The sequence below is a fragment of the Lathamus discolor genome, chromosome 5 (genome assembly GCF_037157495.1).
Source record: "Lathamus discolor isolate bLatDis1 chromosome 5, bLatDis1.hap1, whole genome shotgun sequence".
Taxonomy (NCBI): Eukaryota; Metazoa; Chordata; class Aves; order Psittaciformes; family Psittacidae; genus Lathamus; species Lathamus discolor.
The window spans coordinates 34,547,690-34,559,730 of record NC_088888.1 but is presented as its reverse complement, the minus strand read 5'-3'; the positions used below and the strand labels follow the sequence as shown (position 1 = coordinate 34,559,730).

General features: G+C 43.4%; 1 protein-coding gene across 1 annotated transcript; it reads left to right on the top strand.

Annotated features, from left to right (window-relative positions):
• Window positions 1-2,580: 2,580 nt before the first annotated feature.
• Window positions 2,581-9,018, top strand: FAM89A (family with sequence similarity 89 member A). The gene is made up of 2 exons (XM_065680325.1): window positions 2,581-3,245; window positions 7,042-9,018. Exons 1-2 carry the CDS (start codon window positions 2,994-2,996, stop codon window positions 7,198-7,200), a joined length of 411 nt encoding a protein of 136 aa, XP_065536397.1. The 5' UTR covers window positions 2,581-2,993; the 3' UTR covers window positions 7,201-9,018.
• The last annotated feature ends 3,023 nt before the right edge of the window (window positions 9,019-12,041 follow it).

Here is a 12,041-nt window from a genome sequence, read left to right as displayed (position 1 = left end):
GTGACGTTCGCCACATCACCACAAAAATCTGGAGTCTTTAAATTTCTAATGAAAGTGGCTTTAAGCAAAGGTGCCGCTCTGTGCAGGGGAGCTTGAAGCAGAGTTGCATGTCCTTCTGTCAGTTCTGTTGGGTGGAAAATCATCCCTAGGAATCACAAATCAGGCACTTAAAATTATTAAGCTTTTTCACCATGACCTACCTTTAGCTCCCCATGTCCTGGTTCCAGTGTGGATAACAGTACCACCTTCAGGCTTGTCATAAAGAAGAATTCATTAACAGTTGTAGATAAATCAGTTGTTAGATGGGAAAGCATCACAGAAAAGGCTGTAGGATACAGCCTTAATATATCAATTCAAGATACGCTATAATGCATATAGGTCACCACATTTGGAAAGAGGAACACTAGTAAAAGATGTACAAATGATAAACAGGCACTGTGCATCCCCCTAATGAATGAGGAAAGGAAAAGCCATTGCGCATGAAGATGTAAATTAGAAATCTATCATAATATATCCTTTGTGTAAGGAAATGGTATGAGACACCTCTCTTCCTGCACTTCCTAATGCTTTATGACATAAATTACATGTATTTCTATTGTGGGCTTTTTAACTAATGCCCTTAACAAAGGGCAGTTTAGACAAGCAACATGTTTCTGTAGTTCAATTCTAGGAACCAAGAAAGACCAAGAGGTTTACACAGCTAATGAAAGCTTATTCTGTAACCAAGACCCCAGCTTCCATTATCACCATGTTATAACTAGGTCAGACTAAATAAAGCAGTCGATTTAGATTTTAAAGGACAGTTATGAATTTAAGATGAATGAAGGCTAGATGAGGTTGCCAGCTGAAAGAAGGGTCACTGACAGCCCCAAAAGCCATTTTTTATATATTTCAGATGATAAAGTTGGGCAGTAAGCCAGCATAAAGATTTCTGCAACAGTAAAGATATGGCAACAAGGTGCCTAGAGGACCTGAGTGTGAAGAAAATGCATTTAGAATCTAATGAGATCAAGCAAGCTGAAAAAAATAATTAAGATAAGCTGGTCTAGACAAAATAAGAATATTCACAAGCTTTTCCAAATAGCTGTCATCTGGAAAAAAAAGGGTGGTGGGTTGGAAGAAGAACAAATAAATGTATATGCTAGTAAGCAGGAAGATAATAGTGCCCAGATCCTTAGCAAACAGGATCAATATTTTTGCTGTCAAGTACCTTTGGCCTGGAAAGGTACTTTTAATCTACAACAGGGATGGTTTTAAATGCCTTTAGTTTCATAAAAGCTCTCAGCACTGTTTTACTTTCCACAATTGACTGGGGCAAAAGTGGCATCATGACAAACGGGAAAAAATATCTTCTTGATGCCAATGTACAAAGCACTGAAACGCACATCAGGCTTTCTGAAAAAACAATCCCTAAAACAGCATGTAAACATGAGTCAGATTGACAAAATCTTCCTCCACTGTTTTAAACTCCATGGTTTTAAAACAATTGTCACAGAGTCTGATGACATTCAAACCATGGAAAAGCCATGCAAGTCTGGGAACAAAACTGAAACCAGTGTAGAGGCTCAACTTAAAATCATTGTACCTGGTTATTTCTTGAAGAGAAAATCCCACAAACAAAGCATGGATATGGCAACATGACTGCACCTTTAAACTATCTGGCTTTGCAATGACAGCGTGTTCCCAGAACTCCAGTTTCATACCCTGCTTCGATTTGGATTTTGAATGATTCAGAATTACCGTAATTTATTGAAGAGACTCCAGAGATACAAACATGTCAAGCAAAAATGGGCAAAAACCTAAAGGCATACATATGCACTCACAATTGACAGACCAGGGTTGTGCTCCTCTGATGCCAGAGCTGAGGCCACACTGGCAGCTTCAGGGACTCCCATGGTGCATCCCCCCTGCCCCAAACCACCCCATCCTGCAGCATGGCACCCTTCCTATTGCCCACTCACATCAGCGTGTGAGTATGCATACAAGGGCATGTAGTGACAACGACAAGGGGGAATGGCTTTAAACCAAATGAGGCTAGATTTAGACAAGATATAAGGAACAAATTCTTTACTATGAGGATGGTGAGGTGCTGGCATAGGTTGCCCAGTGAAGCTGTGGCTGCCCCAGCCCTGGCAGTGCTCAAGGCCAGGCTGGACACGGGTTGGAGCAACCTGGTTTAGTGGAAGGCATCCCTGCCCATGTCAGGCGGTTGGAGCTGGATGATCTTTAAGGTCCTTTCCAACCCAAACCATTCTATGTTTCTATAGTTTCTGTAAGCCAGAGCAATAAACTGCCCTATGAATAAACCTGGAACAAAAAGAAAGCTGTCTCTCATACTGCTATAGCTGATTCACAGAGCAGATACACCAAAGTTTGTTTAGTTGCAAAGCCTGGAGATACGGACTTTTGACACAAAACCTGGCTGTAAGGATGCAAAGGGAAACACCGTGATAGGAAAACGAGAACACTTTGGTGTTACCAGGTGATTGAAATAACACCATCACCAACGAAGAACCGGCTGCCCTTTGCATTTAAGCAGCTTTCATGCTTGCTTTCACTGCAGTTCACAGTCCCCTTCATCTCGGCACCCCTAAAGGCTGTGTCTCGTCCCCGCCGCAGCCTTCCGCTTCCCCAGCCCCAGGGCACACGGCGGCCTCGGGGGGCTTCTGCAGGGCTGCAGCTGGAGGCGGGCCGGCGGGCACCCGAGCCTTGCCCGAGGGGACGCGGCCACCGCGCCGCGCCTCGCCTCGCTCAGACAAAGCAGCCGGAGTGCAGCGACAGGGCCCGCCCCCGGCGCGTCCGGCACCCCCGCACCTGCGGCCCGGCCCCGCCGCCACCGGCCCCCCCTCCGCCAGCTCCGCTACGGGCTCCTCCGCCCCGCCCGCCGGGCCTCTCCCCCCCGCCTCGGCCCCGGCCCGTAGGCGGGGCGGGCTGCGGACGGCACCTCCCGCAGCGGGGCCGAGGCGGCTCTTTCCGTCGGTCGCCGCCGCAGCATGAGCGGGCCGGGGCTGCTGGGGCCCGGTGGCGGCGCGGGGTTGCCGCCGCTGCCCAAGAGCCTGAGCGGGCTGCTGAACTCCTCCTCCTCCGGCGGCGGCGGCCAGGGCGGGCGCTGGCGGGACCTGGAGCGGCTCTACGCGCAGAAGTCCCGCATCCAGGACGAGCTGAGCGGCGGTGGCCGGGGCTCCCCGCGGCCCCCCAAGCCTCCCAACCTGGACGCGGCGCTGGCCCTGCTCCGCAAGGAGATGGTGAGAAGGGTGGGCCGGGCCGGGCCTCCGCGGCGGCGGCGGCAGACGTGGCGGGCGGCGGCGGCGGGGGGCGCTGCCGCCGCCCAACGGCCTCCCGGGGCCGGAAGGGCGCCAGGTCCCGGCGGCGGGGCGGGCGGTCCGGGTCCGTGCGGGCCCGGCCCGGTGCGGCTCCGCGTAACGCGGCCCGGGTGCTGGCGTTGCGGGGCCCCTGACATGCACCGGTAACGGCGTCGGGGGGCCGCCCATCCTGGGTCTGTAATGGTGGGGCACCCGCGCCTGCGGGATGAGTGGCCGGTGGCATCCCTGTGAAACTGACACCCATCTGACAAGGCTGTCGGTAAAACAAAACAAGTGGCAGCACTGATTCATTCCGTTCAAGCGAAGTGCAATTAAACATAGTTTTCTGCAGGACTGTGTTTTGGTTCTGCGGTGCGGCTTTGCTGGTGAAATCCCTCTGGGCCACCCGGCGCACCTTTTGGTTAAACACTAATTTGGGTGTTGGTGCTTTGCTGGTGTCAGCTGCAGTTGTAATGAGTAATAATAAGCTAAGCATTGTGCAGTCGGTATTCTGAAACGTAAAATGTGATCTGGCTGAAAGTCTGCCTGGTTTGAGGCTGGTTTCCTCGTGGTAAAAAGGTGTTTGAGCAGAAGAAACTCTGCTGAAAGACTTCCTGTGGGTTTGGAGGGACAGCGTAGCAGGCTGAAATCTTAGTCTGTGCCAGTGTTTCAACAAGTAGCTCTAATATTGTTTGCGATAGTATTAAAACTGTGTATTAGAACTGCCAGTTTGCATTGAAGCACAAGTGGCTATCGACCGCTGGGGCTTTTTTCAACAGTGCTCAAAGGGGAAACGAGGATATGATCTTAGCTGTCTTAATCCTTTCCAAAAAAGCAGAGATACCTCATTATAAAAGTCTAATCTATTTTTCCTAATGGAAAAATCAAATGAGATGCTTGTTAAGATGTTTGATAACTAGAGTTCTCCTTTAATACTTCTTTATCCTTGGTGGTAACTTGCTAAAACACTTCTGAAGAAAAAAATAACCCCTGAACATATCAAAGACTTTCAAGCAGCAGTCTCCTTGGTTCCAGGTGTACTTTTTTGTGGCCTGTACAAATTAGAGAGACTCTTGTATACTAATAGGCTGCCTTTCATCAGGTAGATAATAGCACTTTATTATTTATATTGAACACACTTTATTGCAGTAGTCAGAGATAGGATTCCTATTGCGCTTGCTTTAGATTTCAGTAAGAGAATGAGGAAGAAATGCATAGCAGCATCTCTCCCTGCATGATCAAGCAAGGTACTATGTATGTAAGTTTTTAAAGATGAGAAGGTGGTGAGTTAGGTGCTTTGGAGGGGGAGGGAAGAAAGGAGAGGTCATTTCAGACCTGTGGTCCTGAGGAACAGAGTCGATTGCGTGGGGCTGTGCATTACAAGTTGTCTTTTAGATGCTGCAGTATAACTCGACTCAAATGCAGGCTGGCTGGGATTAAAAACTTTATGATTGTGCTAGTAGGCTTGGATGTTTCTTCAGGGTTTTGCTACCTTGGGGATCATACTTGGAAGTTGTGAAGAGCTAGAGGCTTCATTTTTCTCAATAGACGTTTCTTGTTTGATTGACACTGGTGGCAGCTACAGAAAAGCAATACATTAAATGTAACTATTTGGGAACTATTAAGGCCTGCTAAGTAATTCTGCTGAGCAATTTCTGTCTTGGAGGTTGTGCTTGGTGTAAAACTGCTCTTCACAGAAAACACTGAAGTGCTTTATGGAGCTGAAACGTGAGAGCTGCTGGTAAAAATGCTCCGTCTCCCTCAGGAGACAAAGAACCAGTCATCTGTCTCCAGGTTGAGTTTTCTGGCTCAACTCACTCCTAACTGCTCTTTGAACAGTTCTTCACTACTGCCTTCTCCCTCAGACATTTAGCTCTGATGCAAGTCTGCCTGGTGGGTCTCATGTTCACACGTCATAGCATTAAGTTCAGCTTCACAGCATCCTTTTTTACCTGAGGCAAGCAGTTTGTTTAGGTGGGGTAAGCTAAACTTCATCAACTGACACCTTCAAAGGTTGATGTTAAGACTTAATCCTTGGGCAGATAAACAGTCATTAGCTCAACAAGTCTGAAGAAATTACTTCAGCACAGCCGGATGGAGGGGACTGGATATGGTACAAATACTTCCCTTTTATTTTTCTCCTGCGATCTTGGTTGGTTCATTGGCTTTTGTTTTACATTTTTTTTTCAGAAAGAAAGCACAAGTGCTTGTTTCCTCTTACAGAATAGAGAGAACGGAAGAGCAGCATATGCTTCCTGCTTCATGCTTAAGACAAGGGGAGAGAAAGTTGTGTTTATTACAGAGAAAAATGGAAATGCGTGAGAAAGGTAGCATAGATCTGAAAGGCTTATCAGTAACCTCCTGGCAGGTAGTGCAGCGTTCCACAGCTTGCTCCATGTCTTGTCCTGAAGTCCTCAGGTTTGGTCTGCATGCGACATCATGGCTATGTGACCTCACTGAGTAATTTGTGTTGGTGCTGAAAGACAATGTATCCTATTTTTCTGAGTTGGAAGGGCATTGTGGTGTATGGTACTTCTTGTTTTCTTTCCGTCTTGCATCTTCAGAAAAAGGAGCTGGTACGATAGTTCAGTAACACCAAAGGAAGATCTTCATGCTGGCTTCTTGTGGTTTTCTTGTGTGCTGAGTGTATCTGTCTTTAGAAATCAGACATGTAAGGACAAATTTTTGGGGTAAGAATCCTCTATACCCTAGTGTTCAGGCTGCAATAAGGGCTACTAATGTTATTTGATGAAACTGCATCTCACTAGTAACAGCCTGTTGGCTTAACACTGATTTGAAAATTGAGGCAGAAATGGCTGTTTCTTGAAATGTTGAATTGGGTAGTGGTTTTACTGCAAGACAAAACCTAGACTGAATTTGATCTGACTTGGAAGGGTAACGATATCAAATGGACAACTCCCTCTTTATTGCTAGAGAGGGAATGACTAGCTTTATTTTGCTTCGTGGTGAGACATTCTGGTTTTATACCTGACATGAAGATGCAGGCTACAAGGTAACCTTTTCCGAATGTTGCCCCAAATCTTTAATTAGCTCTGGATGTAATATTTTAGAAGTTTGGGGACCAAATTGACAGCTGCTTCATTGTCAATCAAACCTATGCTTGAGTAGCGCATGAAAATATTCTGAAGATTTGCAGGCTGCAGTGCAGGCTGTCATCTTACTTCTACTTTACTTTTGCTGCCTTCAAGTAGCATGCTGTATTGTGCTAGACATACCTAGCAGTGTCAGATGTCTATGTATGTCAATACAGAAAAGAAAATTCTAGTAGAAGATACTTAGCTGGGAAGTGGAAAACCAGTCAGAGCTCCATTTGCAGCTTTTAATACAGGCTGTTTTAAACAAAACTAGAGAACCTATGATACTGTGAAAGTCACACAGTGTTACTAGAAATTTATGTCCTCTCATAATGAGGAATATAATTTATGAATTTATCTCTAATGCTTCAGATATTAACGAACTGCTGTGCCATGTAATACAGCAAAATCCTGAAGAACGCTTAGATCGTGTTTTGCTGTGTCACATTGTGTTGTTCCTTGTTCTGTTGCCCAGTTTATCCCATGGGGAGTCTGTCACCTTAGGAAATGAATTTTACTTCCATATTTCGTAACTCTTCAAGGTGGAAAGAACCTTGATCCTTTTGTTAACAGTGAGAGATATAGAGCATTGTATTGTCAGTAAGCTCACAACTGTAATGCTGTTTGAATTCTTCCCCCCATAGGTTGGCCTTCGGCAGCTAGATATGTCATTGCTGTGTCAGCTGTACTCCCTGTATGAATCCATTCAAGAATACAAAGGTGCCTGCCAAGCTGACTCTAACGCAGACTGCACGTACGCTATGGAAAATGGTTTTTTTGATGAAGAAGAGGAATACTTTTAGAAGCAGGAAGATTCACCTCCAGGCTGACCAAGGTTCTTTGGTCCTCTCCCTGTAACACACCTCAGCAAGAACAGCGGGATGTTCATCCCTGTATGGATCCCTCTTCCAGAGGAGGAGCACCCAGCTACCCCAAGTTGTGTTAAATTCGCTTATTTTAACAGGCTGTCAGTACAAGTTACTCATGCAAATACCACTTGAGGAAAGTGCTGTACTCTTAACTTTTGAAGAGTCCTCAGACATGCTTGACAAGAGTTTTCAATTTAATTTGCAAGGTGGGTGTTTTCAACGTCAAACCTTGGTAGCTTATAACTGGAATTTTAATCGTAGAAGGCAGCAGTGACTTCATGAGTTGTAATAACTTTGTAAGGGGGGGGGGGGGAAGCCTCTGCTGTGGTGTAAAATAGGTGATTTTTGTTTTGGTCAGCAGTATTAATAAATGCTTTTTGAACAGGCATCTGGATGCACGCACATCCTCAGCTCTACTAAGCTAGTTCTGCTCTTAACAGCTGTATCCAGTTTTGTACTGGGTGGATTGTTTACAGTTTAAATTTTTTTTCCTTAAGCTAATTTTTACTTTTCCTTATTTCTAGCTTACAAGCTGTACATGTTATCAGCAGGGTTCTTTTCTGTTGATCTAATTCATGTTCTTGGTACTGCCACTTGGCATTAACTTTTATACTGTTGTCTGGATTTCTCACATCAACATAGCTCTTTGACCTGCTAAACTCTGTTCTGAAATGGTTTGCTTAGCTTTTACTGCACTGCATGGTAAAAGCACAGATTCAAACATAGTTTGTCTGCCACTGTGTGGCTTGGGATAACATTGAACTCTTGTGCAAGTGTTCTCGATCATATGAAGAATAAGGAAACCTCTCATATGACACAATGGGACAAATTGCAATATTTTATACTGGGTGAACTTTGTTTCTGTAAGGTAGACTACAGCTCTTTATAAAAATGCAAGATAAGTATTTTGAGCACATACTTTGCATATGTTAAAACTTTTTATACTAACTTGTTCTTTGAAGTATAACTTATTTTTGTTTTCAGAAGTTGCTAAAGCACTCGGTTAAGTTTTTATTATTTCATAGTGTGTAGATATAATGCTTAATCAGCTTAGAAAATGAGAATTGCCAGCTATTCGGTCTTCACCCTTCTCTTTTTTTGAAGTAAAATTGGCTCCCAATGCAATTTTCATTCCTTAGCTTTAATTCTAAAGATTGCTGTAAAGCACAGTGCCTGAATCTTGACACAAGCTAATAATTAAGGGCTTAAATCTCAAAGGGTTTTTGCATGGTTCATGTCTGGCATGCATACAGTTTACAGAAAGAATTGGAGATCACATTCTGGGGTAGCGCCTCTCTTAGTTTTTAGCAAAGGCTAGGCTGTTGCAGTGATAAAAGCCAAGAGACTTCTAGGGTGGAGTTTTTGTGCATTCCCTCTAAACCCGTCTTATTTTGGTGTAATTTAAGGGCCACAAGAGACTGTGCTATAATTGTGTATGTATAAGTTCTTAATCTAGTCTGTGGCAATGGTTGGAATTTTCTTTAATGTTAATTCTGGTCTAATTACTTCACTCACCCAAAACTAGAATAAGGCAAACACAGATAATCCAAATGGCTACATCTAAATTTAAAAAGTTGTGTGTGTTTGTGTGTATATACACACGTTTGCATACAACTTTGACTTAAGAATGTATCAGCTTTGGCTATAATTTGCTGTGCTTTTTGTATTTAGATGAGGCTTTCTGTAGTCTGTTGAAGTACTGATATTTTCTTGCTCTTCCCCCCAAAATAAAAAGCATGATGTTTAGCATAACTTTATGTTGTGTGTATTTTAATTTACCATTTCAGCGAATCCAAACCCTCCTGCCTTCCCAACGTTTCCCTCAAAAACCAAGGACTAGTGTCAGCCCTGGATTGAAGCAAGCATTTTAAATTACAGTGGAAACTGTTCTACCTGCCTATATTTGGAGTAGTAATTTCATCCTTCTCTGTCTTAATTGGATTTTACTTGTTTTTTTTAATTCAACAGAGAAATCCTGTCTCTAGTAGAATTAAAGGTTCTATTTTACAAATCCTGACACAGTGCCATTCATTAATAGTCCCACTGGTGAGAAGGAATTTGAGCAAGATTCACAGTACCTCTCTTATATAAATGAAGCTTAAGAACATAAATAATTTTGCCTTCTAATTTCAATGCAGCAAACTTGCTAGTTGGGGAACATGGAATGTTTGGCTGGTATTTGCTGTACCAAGAGAAGCATAAAAGGCATCACTCCACAACATTATCTGCACTGGAAAAAAGAATGGATTCTTAGGAATTCCTAAGTTTTTAGCACCTTGTCCTATTTAATAGCACCTTCTTGCATGGGAGAGAAGTTACAGTCTATATTCCTAAGGCAAATTCAAACACTGTGAAGGTTGGCTAGCTAGATGAAGGTTTTAAAACCAGTAAATTTGTTATTAAGTCAATAAGCAATTGTTCCAGAGGCAGATTTCTGTGCCTGGTGTTTTAGTTGTGAGCTCTATCCGTTTACCACGTTATAATCGCATGAAGTAGGGAAATAGCTTTGAAAGAGAGGTGCTTGGTGAGAAAATATAACTTAAATACTGAGTAATTGTTACATGCAGCTTCAAGTCAGTTTGGTGGAGTGCATGACAGAACAAGCTGTATTACTACAAAAGCTTGCTACCCTGGGTCCAGACCACATACCAGCATAGCTTTCCCATTTTTACTCCATAACCCCAGTTTGAATTGCACATAACCTTTTAAGGATACCTTTTAAGGGTATAACAAAAGAAACTCTTGCAAACTTCCCTGCCCAGTGAATACTGCACAGTTCTTTCAGTCCCACAGACAGATTAGTCCTGAGCGGGTGCAGGAAAAAATGGGCTTGACAAGGAGTCAGGCTCCTGCTGCTCAGAGACAGAAAACTGAGTACACAAGTTGAGAAGGCAGTCTTCCATGGATAACTCTTCACTGGCCTTTCTCCAAAGGGCCTACAAATGTGGTAAAGCAGTTAAAGAATTATTGGGTCTGTGTTAGCTATATTTGAAGATTTTTTTTTTTTTTTAACAACATTCCACCCTTATTTTATTGCTATGACAACTGTAGAGTCATACAGCCACAATTACATTACAGTCTAGTCCCTTGGAAATGATCTGTAGTCTACAAAAAGAGCAGTCTGGAAGAAGTGCTCTACTCTGGAGAAGGTAGGTGTCATAAAAAATGGGTGGCTGATGCCCTGGCAGCTATAAGAGATGAATATTTAGGTTCAACTTTAGCTCCTGGTGAGTTCACTGTCAGCCCTATTGATTGCAGTGGGGATGGACTTCAAAGCAGGGATCTTTTTCCTGAAATTTGAACTGATGCTTGAACTCTTATTTCCAAGACTGTGGAAGAGCTGCATGGTATCTATACTAAGATACAAGAGGTATTCAAATGCATGCTACAAATGTTTTCAAAGGTACCCCATTGTAATGCAGTGAAACACAGTACGCAATTGTTTAACTAACTTGTGAAAAAGATCAGTGTTGCTTCTAAGAAACAGTTTTCCAATAAAGGTGGGGCAAAATTACACTTTCTGGATAGCCTGGATTTGGATGCTTGCTAAAGTTGAGTTTTACTGAGGAGTTTAAAGTTGAGCTGTTTTACTAAAGTAATGGAAACTTTAGTGTAGTCACATGAAATTGGAAGGTCAGGAGAATTGTTATGCAAAAATCACTATAATATTTATAATTAATTTAGACTCTAATCATAGGTAACCAAATCATTTTGTGTGAACTTTTTAGAAATTATGTTGAAGTTTTCTTGCAAATAATGTAGTTTGCAAAATTTTAAATGCAATGAAGAGAGTAGTGAAGGCCTGAGCAGCTGTCTAAAAAAATTGATCCACTTAGTACCTATTTACAAACCTAAGGTTTTGTCTCCTATTTAGCCTAGTTCCTAAGGAAACAAAGCTTATGCAGTGAGAATGTCTTGTGCATTTTGCCAGTTTGCTATAAGACACACCTGATAGAAGTTGGAAAGTTGCTCTGCTTTTATAAACCATGTAAAAATTGGCAGCTGGAGGAGGAGAGTTACTGCTGCTTCCGCACATAGGATAAAACTCACCTTTTCATTGCTGTCTGGTCATCCAGCAGCCAGAAAGCAAAAGCCGGGTGGTCACTCAGCTGCTGGCAGCTCCACAGCAGCTGGGACACATGCCATATCTTCCATGGTGCTGAGTGAAGGGGGTGAGAGCCTTCGGCATATCTTTTAGTGAGTGAGGGTGGAAACAGGATACAACAGAAAGCTCACGGAAGACGCCAGGTGTTGCCTTTGGGACTAAATGGGATGCTGGAAGAGGTGAGTTGTGGTGAGGGATGTTACAGTTTCTGAAGGCTGGAGCTTCATGCAGTTTGTAAGGAGACACTGAGGTCCTGGGGCACAAGTTAAAATTCCTGTTTCGTCTTTTTTTCAACCTGCTTTAGAGTCTGTGCATGTGCTATTTGGCGTGTATTTTTAATGTTGCAGGTACACAGTTTTGCTTAACTGAAAAGAACACGTTTTATTTGCCTTGCTGCCTAGCTAATACCATTCATTTTGCTTGAGGGATTAGGTTGCTCTGAGGGCCAGGGGAACTAATTCCCCCATTCTGTCATTCAGCTGACTGCTGGGGAGGAATGTGAAATGGGAGCATTAATCGAGTATGTGTCAAAGGGAACCCTATCAACGGGTCTTTTCTTCTCCAGTGTGCAGCTTTGTGTCCTTCAGCCACTTTGAAAGAATCCACTCCTGTTTTCATGATGCCTGCCTGTAGAGGATACGTTACCACAGTGGTTTGAGGTTCATATTCC